This window comes from Oryza sativa, chromosome 12, assembly GCF_034140825.1.
Source record: "Oryza sativa Japonica Group chromosome 12, ASM3414082v1".
In the NCBI taxonomy this organism is placed as follows: Eukaryota; Viridiplantae; Streptophyta; class Magnoliopsida; order Poales; family Poaceae; genus Oryza; species Oryza sativa.
In genome coordinates, this window is record NC_089046.1 from 20,514,529 (window position 1) to 20,536,070 (window position 21,542).

Sequence of the window (21,542 nt, forward strand, 5' to 3'; positions counted from 1 at the left end):
GCTTTATCATGGCCAAAATGATGGTGAATCTTGACCTTTTTTTGCAGCTGAAAAGTTGAAATAAATTTATTGGATTAAACAAGAAGGGAGTGTACTTTTGTTCCTTCTTTAATTAAACTATTTCAGTGACCTTGAGCTTTAACATGATAAGAAGAGAAGGATAGTCCATATTGATATGTGGGTCCAAATGTCCAATACATGCCACAAGTCGGTCAATTAGCTTCTAGATGCATTACAAATGTCTTACAAATTCCTATTTGTAAGACTAGAATACTAGACCTTCAAGTCTATGAATGACAAACAGTTCATTCTACAGTATTTTTTTCTTAAAAAAAAATCATTCAGTTTGAAACTAGCAGTTGATGAAATTTCCATACAATAGAATATGCTAGAGGTGCCAACAACACATGATCCACAAAATTCTTCACCCAAACAGTATGAGAGGCAGGACCACTACATGAGAAAATGTTTCTGCAGTTCAGTCCAACCAGTAGACAGGCTACTGAAATGCTGCCAAAATTGAATGGCAGCTTTTAGCCTTTTATGGTTTGTTTGGGATGCAAAAAATTCATATAATACCAGAGAGGAAACCTTGCTGCAAATATTTTGATAAGACCCATAAATCTACAGTATATCAGTATGCTTTGAATTATCAGTAGAAATTAGTATCAGTATTAATTAACTGGAGAAGAAAATGATTGCCGGTGGAATACAATTTCGCGCATATTTTCTAGGAAAAGCTTGGGATTGCTTGCAACACTGGAAAGAGTACAGTGGTGAGACCAGGAGATAGTACAATCCTATTTTCTTTAGATTGATCACTTCCCCATCTCAATCTATCATGTTCAGTGAGAAAACCAATCATTTTCATCTGATATAGAGTATCATGCTTAGTGAGAAAATCAGCATGGCAGCACCATTTCCTTCATCTGTCATTTTCAGTTGGAAAAACCAGTCAGTTAGAGGCACCAACCCATGTGCATACAATCACTCTCTGAAAATCTAGACAAGGTATATTTTCCCTCTCAGCTGATCAATCAACTGAAGAAAATTCAGAACACAGCCATTGTCACCAGGTAGCAAGTGCATCACAGAATTAACCCCATGTATGAGGATCTAGTCAAGTAGGTTTAGAAATTAATCTTCGTGTGAATGAATCAGCAGGCAACTAAGCAGGAAACAATGCAATGAATAGGAGCAGATGAGCAGGAAGATTCAGAGATTGCAGCGTAGGGTGACTGAACCTGAAAGGAGTAATGTGTCTGAATCACTGATTTTTCAGAAAACACAGGGATGCTCTTGAAGAAGGGTTCATGCTTGGCTTGTGTCATTTTCCATGAGAACAGACACATGGCTTTGTAGTTCTGTTGGATATGGACATTGAGAAGGACTACTCTCTGGATTTTGAGCTGGATGCAGCCATGCTTTCTAGGATAGGTTAACAATCTGCTTTGCTTTGAGGCTTGGATCGAAAGGAGTTTGTTCTAATAGGGACTAAACTTTAGGAAGGATAAATGCTTCATGGAAGATATGGAGGCAAGTTGGCTGTAACTGTGATCTAGATTACTGTGTTCTTGATAAGTCATGCAAAAGCAGATAGCATCTCTCTCTCCCTCCCTCTTGAAGAGAAGAACAAAAATAAAATAGAATCCATTTACAGTGTTTATGCTGTTGGAGAATGACTCCATCCTCGTAGCTTGAAAGGCCCACAATAGTCTCAAAGAAACAAGAACAAAAATAAATGCCTGAAATACACTGTTCCAGGCCCTGTTCTATTATTCCTCAACTAGTACAAAAGTTTCGGGTTCCCTCAAGTTGGATATATTTATCATCTGCACTCTGCAGGACATATCATTAGCAAAACTTATTCAGACAAAAGGAGAACCGCATCCTATCTTACCATAAAGTTATCCCCCACTAACTTCTTAAATTTAACATGCAAAGATACCACATCATCATCCACTAACAAGATGCCACATCATCATCCACTAATTAACAAGATACCACATCATCATCCACTAACAATCATCACATTTAAACATCATGCAAACATGCTATATCTTTATAGTTTTATAATTTAAGAGCTTATCAAATACAAACATGTTAAATTATCATCCAACATAATTCACATAATGTTTCAATGTATATCTTTCAATGTAATTCAAAGTATGAATTACCCCCCACCCGAATTATCGCGGTCGTCTGAGTTACCCCCCTGAACCACAAAACCGGACATTCTTCACCCCCAACTATACAAACCAGACGAATTACCCCCCTCGACCCAATCCACGGTGGTTTTGGTATATGTGGCGTACACGTGGTAGTCCAGTCAGCGTTGTTTTAATTAAAAAATTGTGGGACCCACATGTCATACACTAATACTCTCTCTCTCACCCTTTTCTCTCCCGCGCAACGCGCACGGTGAGGACGAGCGCGGGGGGCGAAGCGTGGAAGCGGAGCGCGGCGGCGCGGACGTCGGCGCTCAGGACTTCGGCGCGGAGGCGGCGGAGAAGTGTGGCGGCGAAGGCGGGCGGAGGAGCGTGGCGGCGGAGCGCGGGGAACTGAGCCAGTTGTGGGTGGCGGAGGCGGCGGAGGAGTGTGGCGCGCCACCGCCGAGGAGGAGCCCGCCGCCCACCGTGCGTTCCCGTGAGCCCACGACGAGGATGAGGAGCCCGCCGCCCACCGCGCGTCCCTGCGTGCCCGGTTGGCCTCCGCCTCCATCGCCGGCCGTCATCGTCCTCGGGCCCCCTCCGCCACCCACAACTGGCTCCGCTCGTCCGCTACGCTCCGCCGCCTTTGCTCCTCCACCACGCTCCGCTGCCACGCTCCTCCGCCGCCTCCGCTCGTCCGCCGCCTCCGCTGCCACGCTCCTCCGCCGCCTCCGCTCGTCCGCCGCCTCCGCTGCCACGCTCCTCCGCCGTCTCCGCTCCTCTGCTGCCTTCGCTCCTCCGCCACGCTCCTCCGCCGCGCTTTGCCGCCACGCTCCTTGGCCGCCTCCACCGCCTCCGCTCGTCCGCCGCCTCCGCTCTGGCGCCACGCTCCTCCGCCGTGCTCCGCCGCCACGCTCCGCCCCCCGCGCTTGTCCTCGCCGTGCGCGCTGCGCGAGAGAAAAGGGTGAGAGAGAGAATAGAGAGAGAGTATTTAGTGTATGACATGCGGGTCCCACAATTTTTTAATTAAAAAAACGCTGATTGGACTGCCACGTGTACGCCACGTAGACCAAAACCACCGTGGATTGGGTCAAGGGGGGTAATTCGTCCGGTTTGCATAATTGGGGGTGAAGAATGTCCGGTTTTGTGGTTCAGGGGGGGTAATTCAGACGATCGCGATGGTTCGTTGGGGGGGGGTTAATTCATACTTTTTCCTTTATGATATCCTATATACTTATATAGTTCATCCTCACTTAGTGCTTAAATGATTAATCTATGGTCCAAATTATCTTTCTCCTTTTTTCCTCTAATTAAGTCATATCACATCGCTGTAAAAAAAAGTCATATCACATCAATTGTTTTTAGCCTTTAGATGATTAATCTACGGTCCAAACTATCTCCCTACTTTTCTTCTTCTATAAAGTCATACCACATTACTTTTTACGAATCACCATTCTACATACTATTTAAATTTAAATTATCATAAACCACATTAATTTACTTAATTTGATGTTATCTAGCTATCTTACACGTTATATTTTTATTGTTATCATACTAAATTCCCGCAGCAATGCGTGAGGTTTCACCTAATTAGTTTAGTTTTTGGGCTCTCTGAGACTAGTGAAATCGTCATTAAAACAGACAAAATGGCATAGATTGTGTTGAGATTATGATCACACTCTGCTACAAAATATAAATATTGCTGCACGTTTCCGAAATAAAATGTTTATATTTTAAAACGGAAATATAAGTATTTCTGCACGTTTTCCGAAATAAAAATGCTTATATATTTTAAAACAGAAACGGAAGGAGTACTATAACAGAAGCCAGTTAAAAGAGCGATAGAGTTTAAGAAAAAGATGGGCGATTCATTTGGTGTGAGCCAAACATTGATATACTAACAATTTGCTTGTATTAGCTTACCGATTACTAATAGACAATTAGCTTGAGAATCAGGATGGACGCACAGCATAATCCAGCAAATGGATTAACTATTAATGTTTATAGGACTACATGAATTCTTTTACTTCACTGATAAAGGAGCCCTCATTGTACTCCGTTCAACGAACAAAAAAACCTCTCAAGAACAATGAAGCAAACAATTCCTCAATGATACGGTACAATTCCTCACTATGATTTCACCTAGTTCAGGTATGATGAACCTAGTAGCTGATGCCTCTCCGGCAAACAAATAACAAATGGAAATGAATTCCATGTTTTTTTTATTTCCTTTGTCCTAGGGTGTTTCTGAATCTGTTATCTCAAGCAGGTTGATCAAAAGTTTCTCGTCAGTGCTTCTGCAATGCCATCAGCAACAATGTTTTGAGTTATCTAGTTAACCGGGGATATCTTGAGGCCCCTTGTTCGTCCAGGAGCACCTCCTGAGAGAGACAAGTCGAGCGATAACCTGTAGGAATACAAATAGAGAGGATCGTGGAATCAACTATCATTAGCTTGAAAATAAGGTGAATCAGCTATCATTACCATACATAAAATTAGGGGGAAATGGCTTACAAGTTTGTGGTTCCTTTCTCTGCTTCGTTAGTCTCAGATTGCAACAAAATTTCTGAGTTTGTTTTGGACAGGATTGAGTAACATGCAGTTTCTTTCCCGTCCTTGATGACTGATCCCATAATGAAAGTTACTATCAGATTTATGATGAAACACTAATAATAATAAAATGGAAGGAAAAATGTAAAAGCTCATGTTTCTTACAAGAATCATTTGAATCTTCGTGGTCATCATCCAAAGAAAGCAACTTCTGCAGGTCACAGGTAAAAATTAAGGAACAGAACAGCGTATTGCAATAAGCATCTCTCACAAGGAAAGTTTATGCAGCCAAGGCACAAGGTTAATTACCTTCAAATTTTCATAACAAGCTTCAAGGTCATCATTTACCAAAAGATGATCGAAAAGACCTGGTGAATTGGACTGGTCAAGCTCTGCACGAGCATTCCTCAGTCGCTTCTGGATTTGCTCCTCTGTTTCAGTTCCCCTACATAGCCAGTGCATAAATCAAAAAGTTTATTTCATATGGTCAGGAATTGAATAATCAAGTACATGAGCTTAGGCTATCACTGCATTTTGTAAACTACAAATATACCGTGCCCGAAGGCGCTTCTCTAGTTCCTCGAACGATGGAGGGCATACAAAGATGAATATTGCTTCAAGAGAAGAAGCCCTCACAGAACGAGCTCCTTGGACATCAATGTCGAGAATACACCTCTTCAATGAAAAAGCAATGGAAAGATGTAGCAATTCACCTTTCAGAAGTTTTCATGAAAAAAGAGTAATAACTTTACCTTCCCCTCATCAGTAACAGATTCAACTGCTTCAACGCTAGTGCCATAGACATTTCCATGAACATGAGCAAACTCAAGAAATTTGCCCTCACTTATCTCTTCCTCAATCTTGCTTCGTTCTGTGAAGTGGTAATGAACTCCATCTATTTCTTTCTCCCTTGGAGCTCTTGTGGTGTGGCTAACAGAAAATCCAAACTTTGATGGATATTCTTTCATTAATTTTGCAATTAATGTCCCTTTACCAACACCAGAAGGCCCGCTAATCACAATTGGCTTTTGGCCCTCACCAATTACTCCCTTGCTCCATGCAACAACAACTGTGCCCTTAATTTTGCTCTGCTGCTTAACAAAAGGAGTGTCTACCTAAAATAAACAAAGCAGAAGAAACCATGCCATCTCAGTAAGGTGAATATTGGAAAAGCAAAAGAAAAGGAGATAAGTATACTGATCAAGTGCACTGAGAATACAATATACTCCTAGGCCTCTAGACAGAAAGCACACAGAAAACATGAAACACAAATAGACCCTTGTGCTGGCATCTAGTGAAAGAGAAACCATGCTTTCAGGTCAATGCAGAAAATATGAAACACAAAAAGACCCCTGAGCTAGCATCTTGTGAACGAAAAATATACACTTTCAGATTAACAAACTGGCATAATGCACCACACCAGCAGATTAACATAATAATGTTATGACATGAATAAAAGAATAGACTTCTAGCTTACAAGTAATACAAGAGACGGAAGTAGCATTATTATATACCATATATTATATAACTATAGAACAATCAATATGCATGAGAGTCTACAGGAACAGCAAGAAAATTATTTTCTTGTTAAGTTTGTATGAAAGGAAACCATAAGAGTATGCAGTTTCCTTGGTGCTAACTAAAAACTAATTACTTTCCGTAAATTAAAAGAGAACAGAAGTAAAGAAAAGAAGAGCGCTTGCATCAATTTTCCAGCTTTACCTCAAGGAACCAGATAGAATCATTCAAGGGAACACCCTTCTCAATAATCAGTATCTTCTCATTGTTTACGAGAACCGCTGAGTGTGAGCTGGTTGGATTTGGAGGTGCCCCAAGTACTGTAGGTACAACCCTGCATAAACACAATGGGAGTGACTAACTACCAAAATGAAAGCACAGTAAATAGAGATCGCAAACCAAAATGACAGAACACGTACCAAGTCTGAGTTAGTTTGTCCAAAATTTTGATGGTAATCGATGACTTGGGGTCATCTGATCTGCTGATAACATACTGCAAAAAGCAAGAACATGCTGTTACAATATAAATTTAGAGTACTCCCTAGTAAGATTAACACCGATTGACAATACACAGGGGAGTATGCTTTACTTACGTTAAATACTGTCAATAGTACTAGCTGGTCCAACTAAGAATGAGCAAAGACAGATATAAACTTGACTTGATATTAGGAACATTATCAGTCATGTTCAAAAGAAAAGGCAACACTATCAGCATAGTTAATTTTAATGAATAGTGGCGCTATTTATCAGTGGTGACAGATTGCTACGAACACGTTTTCTTAAACTCAAGCAACATAACACAAAGTGACAGCACACAGCCTAGCATCTCAAACAAGGAGGACAACCATCATGGGTATGTAAAATCAAACCAAAGTTACAGTACATAAATGAACCTATTAATTCAACTTACCGTCTTATCGCCTATATCTATGGCATTCTGCAGGCAGTCCTTGGATTCCAAGGCGACGCTCTCGACACGAAACTCCGGAGCCTCTTCACCCTGTGGCCAAATCAAAACCAGAGCAAGTTAAGCATGCGGGTCCCCTTAACAAACTCTTCTTGGCATCCACACATAATAAGCAGCACATTGGCAAGCCCCTGAAATATCCACCACAGCTAAACTCACCATAAAATGCGCCGTGATCAGGGCAGACGCGCCTCCAATCCTATATACAGAAATAAAACAACCGAACAATTAGAACATAATACAAGAATACACATTCTGGTTACTAATACAAGGAGACTGAATTGAAGACACCATTCCCACACACATCTATCCATAGTAAGCATTCAAGAACTACCACCACCATACCATACCAAAACAAGAACCCAAACACCCCCCAACCACTAAACCAAGCCCCTGAACCCCCCACATTTCAAGACCAAACCAATCCACAGAGAGCACAAACTAAACCACAAACCAATCCACACTAAACCAACATGACTCATCACCATTCCAAAAGCTAGATCCACACAAGAACAAAAACAAGCACTAATAGTAATATATCCGGCAATAGTTGGTCAAACAACAGAAGCACACACCCCCCAACCCCCACAACCATCCCAAGAACGGTCAGGGAGAGCCCTAAAGAGAGATCCCAAAGGAGAGATCGGAGCGGCTGCAAACCTCGTTGCCCCACCGCGATCCTCAGCTTCTTGATCCCCTCTCGGTGGCCGCTACGACGACGACCCCAAGAAACCGAAACCCGCCCAAGAATGCTGACGCCGAGCAGGAGGGGGTCGGAGGCGGGCGGCGGGCGTCGGCGGCGGCGATGGAGGAGAGGAGAGGATCGAATCGGAGGAGGAATTTGGTGGGGAGGAGGAGGCGACGGCGTCGACGTCGACGCCGCGGCGGCTTTATACGACTTTTTCTTCTCTTCTCTCTCTCTTTTTTTTTCTTTTTTTTTTGTGGGCTTTTTTTTATTTTGTTTTTTTTAATTACGGATTCGGTGGATCTGGTCGTCGTTTGTAAGAGGGAGGGGGGAGGATGCGGAATTGCCGACTCCACTCCAAAAGCGGCTTTTTCCCTGTTTGCACATCACTCCAAACCTAAAACGTAAAACGTAAAGTGGCTTTTCTTTATGGAATAAATAGTTGACCTATCTCGTTTATTATGGGTATTTAGAAAAATTTGTAAAGGTTGGCTTGTGTTGTTATTAGTGTTACTGGTATAGTTTTCGGTGATTCTTTAAAGTCATTTGATTGTAAATTTTATCAGAAAATGCTTCTAACAAAAGGTAAAAAATCGAGCGTTGCACTTAATGCCCTCGCTCCACTTGCTCCTCGAGGCAAGTGATGTAGGTGTGGTAGAGCCACTACTAGATCTCATGCTTCTCTAGCATAGTGAGGTTCTTGTTACGTGACCGAGACGCTCTGGAAAGGTGCTCGTAGGAGAGGGGATGCCGAGAAAGGGCCTATCTACCAGTATGAGTTTTGGATAAGGATGGGTCCTATTAGGTGATGGAGAGACCAGAGCAGGAGACTATGATGGTGACAGGTGGCCGTCGTGAAGGGTAAGCAGAGCTCGAGGATCAGTACCTGGAGGAGGCGGTGGGGTGGGATCCACATGGATTTAAAGGTGGACACAATTCATCTTTGATCGACTGGAACAACTTGACTGCTAATTTTATTTTGTCGGATTAGACGCACAATGTTAGTCACGCCTACTTTGTTCGATAGCTAAGCTATTATAGATCGAGTCATATATGTTTATGAGTGCCAATTGGTCTATTTCATGAGTTTTTCTTATATATAATATAAAAAGATTGAAACCTGAATACAAATTACATCATGATGATGAAAGTGCCAAGGCTAAAAATTACCCTAATTAAATAGGTAGTGATGTGACAAAACAAGTGTTGAAGATGTATGTGTATGTGTCATGTGTGAGGGTGTGTTTAGTTCACGCTAAAATTGAAATTGAAACAATATGACGAAAATGTTGGAAGTTTGTGTGTAGAAAAGTTTTGATGTGATGGAAAAGTTGAAAGTTTGAAGAAAAAGTTGGGAACTAAATCAAGGTTGAGTGACTTGCAAGATATGTTTACCTCGCTAGCACAACTTCCTCACACATCTACACCTAACTGACGAACAAAAAGATTTTACAAAATTCCATGCCACACATGCATATGGCTGGAACCACACACTTACAGCTCAACCCAACTAAACAATTCGAAGATGGTGATTTCTTTTTCTATCACATTAAAAGTTCGGACAAATACTAGTGTGTTGTTTGGAAGTATTGTATCATGGTCACACATCATAGTGTAAAGTAGACTTCTACTCCACAACGTAGAATGATCATTCGAAAGAGAAAAGGGAAATGATTTGGTCAATGAAGATGACGTAGAGGCAAATCTTGAGTCGTTTCTCCGAAGGTGCCACACAACTACACAAGACTAATTAGTTAATTAGGCATCAATGAAGATGTCTTAATCATCTTCTCTAACATGTAGTTACGTGTGCATACGTACGAAGGTATGATGACACTTTCCTTCTTTTCTTAAAAAAAATAAAAACGAGCCACGTAAGAGATTGCGTGATTTTATATGATATAGCAGGAAAAAAAATCATAAGACCATATCCCTGGTCTTTCAGAGTGGGCAGCCAAATGGAAGAAAACAAAACATGATTATTTGGGAATAAAAACGTAACAATGATGGAGTTGTTCTAGATTAATTGGATCGTACAAAACAAAAGAACAAAAAAAAACCCACCAATCACTGGTGGAGAAACCATCTTTGATCGGTCGGCCAAATTTCACAATAGTCCCGGTTCTAATAAAAACCGGGACTAAAAAGCATCTTTAGACCCGGTTGGTGTTACCAACCGAGACTAAAGTTCATTTTTAGTCCCGGTTCAAGAAGTTGAGGGGTTCAAGACAGATCCCGATTATTTTTACTCTCGGTTGGTATAAACAACCAGGACTAAAAACAGATCTTTAGTCCCGGTTATTTATACCAAACAGGAGTAAAGAGTACCCCGAACCGCGCGCCAGATATTATCCGCGCGCCACAAAAATAATTGTTTATACCAATTATTTTTACTCCCGGTTGGTATAAACAACCGGGACTAAAGATATCTTTAGTCCCGGTTGTTTATACCAACCGGGAGTAAAGAGTACCCCGAACCGCGCGCCACTCATTTATTATCCACGCACTCCTCTCGATCTCCTCCCCTCTCATTACTCCTTCTCCATCCCTTCCTCTCCCCCTTCATCCCCTTCCTCTCCCCTTTCCCCTCCCGTTCCTCCCCTTCCCCTCTTTGAGCGGCGGCCGAGCGGGAGTAGCGGCGCCCGGCGGGAGCGGCGGCGGCCGGCCGTCTGGGTGCGGCAGAAGGGCGGGCGGGCGCGGCAGCTGGCCGGGCGAGCTCGCGCGGAGGCCGCAAGGACGGTGGCCGGGAGGCCGGCAGCGCCCTCCTCTCTGCTACCGATTTTTTTTGAATTTTTGATTCATTGGATTTGATCTGTGATGTATGTGATATTGGATCTAATCTGGGAATTGTGATGTATTTCTTTTAGGATTTGTGATGTATTTTTTGTTTGAGATTTTGTGATGTGATGTATTGTGATTTGTGATGCATTTCTTTCCAATATGTGATGTATTTCTTTCCAGATCTGTGATGCTACTTTGATTTGGGGATGATTTGGGAATATGATCGGGGATATTTAGGGAGCAGATCGATTTGAGAAAAAAAAAATAACCGGGACTGCTCGTACCAACTGGGACTAAAGATAGATTTTTAGTCCCGGTTATTTTACCCAGGACTAAAGATGGGTATCTTTAGTCCCGGATTCGTAGTCCCGGTTGTATAACCGGGACTATAGGGGGGTTTTCAACCGGGAGTAAAGCCCCTTTCTTCATCAGTGAATAATATATAAGCACCGTAGAAGTGTTGGTCCATTGGAATTTCTTTGAACTTTGAGGGAATAAATGATCAGTTGCAATGTGGAGCCACAGGTTCATTGCATGAAGGCAATATATAGATTCATTGATTCTGATGTCGGCATCAATTTTTTTCTGTTTCTGCTACATGTAACACTCATGGAAGCAAGGCCAACCTTTACCAACATTTGTCTCTGGCCAAGAAATTGCCTCTTAGATTCTCAAGTATTTTTTTTTTAAAAAAAACTGAACAGTTTGATAGGCATGAGTGATGAAGAAGGCAAAGAAAGTGACCTACAAGGCAACTGCAACCACTACATATATAACTGATAGTGACATCTATTTAATTATATAGTATACTTTTGTAAATAGCTTTGATTTTATTTTTCCAAGCCAATATATGTAACTAACTTATTTCTAGAAACAGACATTCATGGAATTCCAAGGTTTATTTTTTGCAAGGCTGGAATGTATGCTCATGGTTGTCTGCATCGCAACAATATTCATTTGGCAATAAGGTTACATTGTTACGAATAACGGTTATTATGCATGTTTATTTTTGAAGATAAAATGCCTCTTCGATTTGTATGAAAAATATAGTAGTTTTAGAGGATTTCAATCCTATGAAAAAGTTTCCTGTAAAAGCCTTAACAAAGGATTGAATCATATCCTATCCTTTAATATTCTTATAGAATGGGTAATTATAGATTGTAGAGAAAAGTTGGCAAGAGGTCCAACCTATTGAAAAAATTTCTTTGGATACATCTCTCTCATCCGATTCATATGTTTTTCCTGTGGTCCAATCAAATGGTCACTTATGTGTTTTTTTACTATGTTTTGTAATTCTCTATTTTACACTAGTATTCATGTTGGAATTACATGGTTTAGAGAAACGCTTGGGGTCTTCCGGCTAGCTCCACAAGGTGGTGGGCTAGACGATCTGGGTTCGAAGTCTCACCCTTTCTAATTATTTGATATTAGGTTCTTTTCTAATATTCGTGTCTTTTATAATTACTTGGTTTCCCTTTTCTCGTGCAATATGTTTGATACGGGACAATTTCCAGTTGCCAACTAGTCCATATTCTCTGCTAGCCAGAGCCGTGCTGCATCAAAAATCTGATCTGATCAGAGAGAATTTGGTTCAAATTCAAGTTCATTGCAGCCACTCTTAATGCATACCCAGATTCCATTCCAGTCAACATTTATTGCATAAAAAGATTCACCTATCACTTTGCCATATATGTATGTATGTGTGTGTATATATATATATAGGTAAATTATTGCTACATGGAGTATGGGCTCCAAGATTCAAATTGTATATACCCAATTTGAATGAGTATGAAATTTTTTTAAATGTTTATATATGAACATTAACTTCTTTACTAACAAGTTCAAATAAGTTTAAACTGAGTTTGAACATTTTTTTGTTAGATTTTGGTTCTAGGTATATAACACTCAAACATATAATTCGTTAGGTATGTAATAATGAATTGTGAAATAAAGTTGAGTTTGAGTTGTTTCGTTGTTAGGTATATGTATGAATTAAATTCATATACCTAGGTATATACTCACAATTTGAAAATTTTTCAAAATTTGAGAGAATTTGTGTGTTTTATACCTTGGAGCCCGGGCAACATGGAGTCCCATATGGATATCATATATATATATATGTATATATATATATATGTATATATATATATATATATATATATATATATATATATTCTTGTCTAATTACTTATTTCAGAGCTCAGGATACTATTTTAGCCTAGGAAATTATTTTCCTAAGGATTTGTTTGGTTAATTCCTCCTCATAGGAATGGAAGTCTATGCGGAGAGACGTGAAATCAAACGTCCCTTCCCCTAAAAATAAATTCCTTCCTGTAGGAATTTACTGAACAAGCCCTAAGGGATGCCCATGAAAGAATTATCCATGAGTCATATCAAATAACTCACATTGTATTAACTATATAACCAGGTTAAATTATTATCTAGTGTAAATGTTACTCCCTCCGTCCCGTCCCAAAATATAAGCATTTTTAGCATAGTGTGAAATCAAACATTTTTAACATTAACTATTAGTAGAAAAAAAATTAAAAAGAACAATAATGTAAAATTAATGTTACTAGATTTATCATTAAACAAACTATCATAATATACAACTCTTTTTTATTTAAAACATCTTACTTTCATAGATTTTGTTGGTCAAAATAGTATCTCAAAGACCATGTCGAAGTCTAAAATGCTTATATTTTGGGACAAATGGAGTACTAATTAAACAAGACCCACGAGACTATGATGCATATGCTAGCTAGTTGATCATAGGAACAAATTAGCACACATCTGTGAAAGATATGGGTACCGGGGTACTGATACATGGGTACCGGGGTACTGATACAGCCTACATATCCAACTACAGATAGGCCATGGGGGCTACATCCATGTAATAAAACATAGAGTAGCACTCAGTTGCCATGTTGTCTTATGTTGCGAGGCAGGGTATAGAGTCTCGGCTGAATACTACTTTATATAGATTAGGAAACAGAAGCCGTATCTGGTTAGGTTTCTCTTCTCGCAATCCTGCTTCCCAACCTATATAAGGTGAGCATGAAGCCCCCTCAAGGGAACCAGATTGACCAGACAAAAGATCCATGAGGACAACACAACCAAGATCACCATGATCAATACAATATAGCTGATCCAATCCACCAAACAAGAGTTTGATGTTATCTCTCATCAAGGAGGCTTGAAACATGTCTAAACTCTTGTCTACTTGCATCCATCCACTTTAGGTCTCATATGCTACCCCCTTTATTATCGTTGATAAATACATCGATAGCTGGTGCAGCAGGTAGGGGTGACGCTGAGTTTCCCGTCGAGAAGTGCGATTGAATCAATCTTAGGAATCGTTGGATTCATCTTCGCCCCAAGGCAAACCTTCGCTTTGGAAGTTTCGTCTTCTTTAACGATGACTTTGGAAATCACTTCCTCTCCGACTCGGATTCAAACCAGTCTGGAAGGCTCAGACCACTTTGATCTCATTTGGTCTCCCAAACACCGCGAAGGCCTGTTCCAAGCTTGTTCTCTCCGACACAGGCTCAATCTCGTCAGGGAGATCAACCTTGGCGAGTTTGATGATTAAATCTCCGATGTCGCTGCGTTTTTTTCCCTTCCAATTTATCATTGTTTATTAGATTGATTTCTAATCATGGATGAATCTATTGGTGTTTTTTTTATTGTTCATATATAATTCCACGGCACTACTGATGTGAGTGCTAGCGATTGTCGACTCGTGGTGTCACTATGTAGTCAACCGGCCATGGGGTCTTCCCTGGCATGCGTACTCTGTTTGACCTCGCTTTCACGGCTGCTCGACTCCGCCGCTACTGATGGACAACCTCGTATTCACCGCTGGCTTCCTTCACTACCACAGACCGCTAACCTCACACCTTCACGGTTGGCCTACTAAATCACCATTGATGGGCGACCTCGTCTTCACCGCTGGCTGCCTCCACAGCCGTCAATTGGTAACCTCACCTTCACGGTTGGCCTACTACGCCGCCATTGACGGGTGACCTCATCTTCACCATTAGCCACCTCCTGCCGTCAACGGGTGATATCGCTTCCATGGCTGACCAGCTTCGCTGTTGCTGATAGACGACCTTGTTTTCACCGCCGGTTGTGTCCACTGTCGTCGACCGGTGACCTTGCCTTCACAGTTGTCCTATTACCCCAATGCTGATGGGCAACCTCATCTTCACCGCCGGTTGACTCTGTCGTCGCCGACTTGTGACCTCGCCTTCACGGCTGGCCAACTTTGCCGCTGCTGATGGGCGACCTCATCATCATCGCCTATTGATGCCTCGCCCCTACGCCGGTTGACTTCGCTACACACTGATGGGCAACTTTGTCTTTACCATTGGCCGCCTTCGCTACCTCCACTTTGCCGACCCTGGCATCTCCTAGAATTCCGACATCCCTACATGCGCCGCCAGACACGATGCCGTACTAATCTACTACAACAGGTGGTGCCCTAATCTTTTAGCTTTACACTCAGACATGGCCTTGAGGCTATCGAGTTTGAATCTAGGGAGGTTGGTTGGCATTTTCAATATGCATCTCCACTCAAGCGATGGCTTGATAATAAGTTGTTGTTCTTGACTCTATGTTTAGTTGTTTTTCAACTAACAATTGAGTCGGAGGCTGAACAAATACAAGATTGAAATTCGACGGGCGTTTTGTTGGGATAAAGCTATCAACTAACTAGTCAACAAGTGCTATGTAATCAACTTTTGCAAACTCTTCTTCTCGGTGTCCAATTTTCTCATCGACAACTTTGGCAAACTCTTCTTCTCCGACCTGGGTTTGAATCAGTTAGAGGAAACAACAATCAACCAGATCCCATTCGGTCTATCGAACACTACATAGTCTACTCTAAGTTTCTCAAGTGTCAAGTTTGAGATCTAGTCTACAGGTCCAGGTCAAACTCGGCTCTGCTCTCTATAGTTTGACTTAGTATGGGTTTGAGCTTACCGAGTTCGGGCCTAGGGAGGTTGGAGTCATCAACCAATCAATTTAGTTCGATTACTAGGACGGCAACTACTCTCCTCCACGTGAAACATCATTAATCGCTACAACACCAAGTTCTACTGCCACCGATATGAAGAAAGATGCGATGCATCAATCTTCGTAACCCGCGCGCTAGAATCAAGAAAATTACTCGAGCTTGGACATCTTCTCAATAGTTCATTGGACTATTGTCACTGATGTCACCGCAGGCACCTTTCCCATTGGTACAACCTTCATCTCTGGCCAACTATTGCCAACCATGTTCTTTGCTTCGGGATGAGTGACTTCGTCTTCACCACCGGCTGCCTGCTGCCACCAACTTGTGACCTCGCCTTCACGGTTGGCCTACTCCACGCCGCTTATGGGAGACTTCGTCTCCACCACCAATTGACTCTATTGCCCCACTGACTGGTGGCTTTGCCTCCACGCCGGTTGACTCCATCGCTCCACTAATGGGTGACCTCGCCTTCGCCACACAAGGTCAACCTCAACCGTGACAGAAGGACAAGCGACATGCTCTGGGGCTCACCAGCTCAAACATGAGGATCACACATTCAATCTTGACTTGTTCTAGATACGTGCAATAGTAATTCATACCCATGAGCCTATTTCCTATGCTTAAGGTATGGACCAGTCATTACACCCCACGAGGGCCACCGACTGAGTACTTGTGCCAGTTGAGACTCAGATACCACCTTTATTTCACTATGCCCCATGAGAGATAAAGATAAACCATTCGGATCAGAAGACACTCAGATGAGATGCACTTGGTCCATATCACCGAAGAGATATGTCATTCGAGAGCTGACGAAAGGAGCGATACACGTGTCATTTTATCTTGATTTTATCGGGCATGGTGGGCCTAGAGGCTAGTGTGTTCGTGACCCAATAACTACCATGCATTGTGAATTAAGCATGTCCTACTATTCATTAGGTGGTGTTGTTCCAACAACCCACGTGCTATTTACCGCTTTTTATAAAACTCAGATGTTGATTGGAAAAGACCCGATTATATAATCAATATATCACTCGAGTCATGTTACTCTAGTATTCACATCGTATATACTGCATCAAGGTTTAAGCCACTCGGCTAGCGGGGGTATTACATAGTCGGGAGCTACACCTTTTAGGTTCATCTATTCGATGCACTTGTTTATTCATTTATCGACGGAGCCCTCCACAGTCTCTTTGCAAGATATCAAAAAAGAGAACTCAAGAAAGAAGCACTTAAGAAGCCTTCATAGCAAATATGCAGTACTCAGTATTGGTCATAAACCATGGAAAAACTACAATTCGACTGTGAAGGTCTCGGGGACAACCGTAGAAGATATGGGTACTAGGTACCCACACAGCCTGTATATCCGACTACAGATAAGAAGTGAACTGCATCCATGTAATAAGATATAGAATAGGACTCAATCGTCATGCTACCTTATGCCATAAGGCAGGGTATAGAATCCCATCTGAATACTACCTTATATAGATTAGGAAACTGAAGACTTGTCTGGCTAGGTTTTCCTCTTTGTAACCCTAGCCTCCAACTTAAATAAGGTGGGCAGGGAGCCCCCTCAGGGGTTGACCAGACAAAAGATCCATGAGATCAACACAACCAAGATCACCATGATCAATACAATCCGAAATATCCAATCCATCAAACATAAATAAAGTATTATCTCTCATTGAGGGGGTTAATTTGAACGTGTCTAAACTCTCGTGTGCTACCCCTTTATTCTCCACAACATCGATCTTTCTCCACAAGCATATATATCGGGTTAAACATATTCTCCAAAGAAGAAAATAAAGCCATATAATCTTATATATATATATATATCTTCAGGACATATTCTCTACACCATAGTGATAGACTAGTTTCCACACTATAAAAGCACGGCAAATATCACCACCATGAACTCAAAGAGCCAATAGCGCCACCAACAAATTATTGACACTACATTTGAGACAAAAAAAAACACTTAGACACATAATTAACCATGTCTACCAATGGGAGCAGCGTGATGATCAGCCCTGTGGTGCAAGGAAAGATGCAGCAGGGCGTCATGAACGGCATGCAGGTAATCACTTAAATTAAACCCGGTTAATATCTAGAGAGAAAGATTGCATTTGACATTTCGTATATTTGCCGTAATTTAATAAACCTAAGAGATTAACGAACCATACATGTTTTTCTTCTCAAATTAGAACTCTAACATCGGCAACAGCACGAGTGTCCCTGTGTCTGGCTCCAGCTTCAATGGCACTGCCTTCCTCAGTGGCAACTATGCTAATGCACCTGCACCGGCTCGGCAGGTAAAAGAAAATACAGAGCGAATTCGTTCATTTGGGCCAATAATTTTCCATAAATTACTGCTGTTTGTTTCATTTTTAACCGATTATTAACTAATTAAGTAGTGATGTTATTTCATTCAGGTTCCAAGTTTTTCTATTACTGGCATAGGAGGGAACGCAACCTTCTAAGCAGCTAGCCTCAGATGGCAAAAGGACCAGCATGCATAATTAAGCTTGAACGAACGAATGAATTATGTGTGCTGCAACCAAATAAAAAACCGCTTAATAGCGTGTTTGTAATATAATCCTATATATGTATGATTAAATAAAATCATGGGCCTAGCTGGGACTAAGCTAAAAAGGCATTTTAATTGATACATATGGATTAATGGATTAATGGATGTCTCAGTGTATGACTCAGAAGATATACCTTGTTTACATACTCCAAATATGTTGTTATTTCGTTGTTAAATATACAAGTCATTTCAGATTGTGCGGATGAATAAGTTGTACTAGCTAACTTTTCAATGACCTTTAGTTATACTAAACGAATGTGTGAGTGTGAACAATCTAAGACAGATTACAGAACAGATAACTCCTGGATATAAATGAAGTAACTTCAAACAAACCATACTGTCCATACATAAAGGAAAAGGCACTAAAAATATGAAATAACTAGGGGAGAGGTGACATTTCGGATAACATATTTTATTTGACTGTAAGTCGATAAAGAAAAACTACAATGATTATACTTGTTTTCTTCCCATAACAACCACAAACTGATCAGCCTTTGTATTCTAAGGAGAAAAGTTAAAAAAAAAACTCATCAAACAAATACTTAAGAGCCTCACTATGGTGCTCTCTACTGGTAGTAGAAACCATTGATTTCATTTCATTGATTTCATTTGATCAAAGGGTTTAGATCTATTTATACTACTACCCTAATTAGCGGTAATAGAAATGTGGAGGGGCATTATTATAAAAAAAATAGGTGCAGAGGGTATAATCGTCAAGCAGTGACTATACCTTTTTTTTCCTTTTTTTTTGGATTTTTTGATGATATATGAGCGATGCTAACGCAATGAATGATCATATATCAATTTAGTCGGGAAAGAACATAAATAACAAAGTAACTCCTCATTATTGTAATAATAAATTATTAATTTACCGCTAATAATACTGGTAGTATAATACGACCAGTAGAGAACTCTGGAGCATCGCTCAATACTTAACGTATGAAACACATGTTGCAACAAAGGTCGACAGAAGTGCCTTTTAAGTGGATTATAAAAATCATGTCACCATTATCATATTTCACTTCCTTAGGAAGATAACTGAGAGAGGTAGACAATTTTTAAAGTATTTTTCTATTATCTCTAAGTATAGGTAGTATAAATTAAACTAGGAAATATAGTAACTTTCTTGAAAAAAAATAGTACTACTACCTCCGAGTACCTACTCAAAAATACCGTGAAATTACAAATTTTCAGAAGAAAAAATTCAATACATAGCTCATAAAACAATGCGGTACAAGAAAAAAAAGCACAAAAAATTTCCGTTTTCGACTAGAAGCACATATGCCACTGATTTTTCTTCGATTCCGTCGTGGTTGCAGTTATGTAGTCGAGTGTTTAGCCATGAGTTGACACTTACAAATACCAATTTGCCCTTGTTCTATCCCTATAGCATAGGGAACTTGGTTGGCTGCTCTAGCTCCTTTTCTTAATTATTAGTTCGGTCGTGCTTGCAAGTTGCGAGGTGATCTCCGAAAGAAAGGGTGATGACGGCGGCTGCTTCTAAGAGCAAGTTTAATAGTCAATGTAATAGCCAATTCATATAATAGTTGCTTACTATAATATTAATACCTTGTCTCACATATCATACACACATTATATCTTGGAGTCTGTGCTACAGTTGGCTACAGATCTATCGCTAGCTGCTCTTATCTCTCCCTTTATCTATTTAAAATATGTTTATATAGCTAGATTATATCCTGCTATTGTATCTGCTCTGAGGCGTCACGCGCCGATCGAGGAAAAGGGCGACGATGGTGGCTGCTTGCGAGGCGCCGCGGGGTGGGGCGACGACGGGTCGACGACGTCCGACAGTGGCGCGCGGCCGACGGCGGTGGCCTCCGTCTCGAACGTACGGCGGCGGCGACGCCACCCGGAGACGAAGGACAAATTAGTGCGAGCATAAATTTATCTACTCTGATCTAAACGACGTCTAGCGTTCGTTTGCTCAAAATAGGAATGGTGTGTTAGGTATCGAAGGAAAATCGATGGCTGGTGTTTCTAGTCGAAAGCGAAAACTTTTTATGCTATTTTTTGGTACTAGGTTATTTTTTATGTTATGGATCAATTTTTCTTTTTCCACAAAGTTGCGGTAGAAATTAACTTATAGAACATCAATGCAAGAGTCTGATGGTAATTCAAAATTAGAATGCTAAATTTATTACCGTGAGACTCTTGCATAAGTCTTAAGTCTTATGCAAGACTTAAGAAGAGATACAAGAAATTTTAAGACTTAAGTTATAATAAGTGTTTAGAAGGATTAAGTGTGTCCACTATGTATGAATGGCAATTGCCTAGTATTGTGCTATAGAAACTAATAAGTTATTATTATAATCTAGTGTGCATGTTACTAAACGAGATCCACAAATAATTAAGACTTCAAGGTACGTGTACGCTAGCTGATCCTAGGAACAAATGCACACACCATTCACTACAAGCATATATATCAAGATCAACATATTCGATCTCCCAAGAAGAAAAAATGAAAGTCATATATGCAATCTTATCCAGGACAAATTCTCTCCACAGTAACGATAGATGAGTTTTTCGCACTATAAAAGCACACACAAATATTACCACCGTGAACTCAGAGAGCCAAGAGCGCCACCACCAAATTAACACACCTACAAACACTCATACAAAAAAAAAAACACTTTAAACACATAATTAACCATGTCTCGCAACGGGAGCAGTGTTATGATCAGTCCTGTGGTGCAAGGCAAGTTCCAGCAGGGCATCATGAACGGCATGCAGGTAATCAATTGATTAAACATGGTAAATAACTAGAGTATATATATCAGTGAATTTGATAGTAATTTAATTAATCCAAGGTTAATGGAGCATATTTTTCTTCTTAATTTTGTTAATGTTAGAACCGTGACATTGGCAACAGTACAAGTGTCCCTGTGTCTGGCTCCAGCTTCAATGGCACTTCCTTCCTCAGTGGTAACTCCGTAAATGCACCACCAGCTCCAGAGGTAAAAATAAAATACATATCATTTTCATTCATTTAGGCCAATAATTTTTCCATAACTTACTTATGTTCGTTTTATTTTATTTGAGGATATTAATTAATTAAGTATCGCAATTATTTTATTCAGGTTCCAAGTTACTCTATTACAGGCATCGGAGGAGATGCGACCTTTTAAGTGCTGGCATACAACGCCAGGAGGGCTACACCAAAATAAAACCGCTTAACAGCGTGTTGTAATAATCCTATATCCATGAGATTGAATAAATCATGGGCCTAGCTGGTAGTAAGCTTAAATGGCCTGCTAATCTTCTATCTTCTA

At 40.7% G+C, this 21,542-nt stretch overlaps 3 protein-coding genes across 3 annotated transcripts; 2 read left to right on the forward strand and 1 right to left on the reverse strand.

Moving 5' to 3' along the window:
* Positions 1-4,155: 4,155 nt before the first annotated feature.
* LOC4352344 (guanylate kinase 1-like) lies at positions 4,156-8,160 on the reverse strand. The gene is made up of 11 exons (NM_001423555.1): positions 7,846-8,160; positions 7,345-7,384; positions 7,129-7,218; positions 6,638-6,711; positions 6,423-6,552; positions 5,453-5,815; positions 5,254-5,375; positions 5,010-5,145; positions 4,866-4,911; positions 4,665-4,773; positions 4,156-4,557 (listed from the first exon to the last, which is right to left on the reverse strand). Exons 2-11 carry the CDS (start codon positions 7,345-7,347, stop codon positions 4,482-4,484), a joined length of 1,149 nt encoding a protein of 382 aa, NP_001410484.1. The 5' UTR covers positions 7,348-7,384; positions 7,846-8,160; the 3' UTR covers positions 4,156-4,481.
* Positions 8,161-17,460: 9,300 nt separating this feature from the next.
* On the forward strand, positions 17,461-18,333 carry LOC9268392 (uncharacterized). Its single transcript, XM_015763543.3, has 3 exons — positions 17,461-17,742; positions 17,870-17,977; positions 18,098-18,333. Exons 1-3 carry the CDS (start codon positions 17,662-17,664, stop codon positions 18,143-18,145), a joined length of 237 nt encoding a protein of 78 aa, XP_015619029.1. The 5' UTR covers positions 17,461-17,661; the 3' UTR covers positions 18,146-18,333.
* A 2,484-nt stretch (positions 18,334-20,817) lies between these two features.
* On the forward strand, positions 20,818-21,542 carry LOC4352346 (uncharacterized). The gene is made up of 3 exons (XM_015764009.3): positions 20,818-21,003; positions 21,123-21,227; positions 21,351-21,542. Exons 1-3 carry the CDS (start codon positions 20,923-20,925, stop codon positions 21,396-21,398), a joined length of 234 nt encoding a protein of 77 aa, XP_015619495.1. The 5' UTR covers positions 20,818-20,922; the 3' UTR covers positions 21,399-21,542.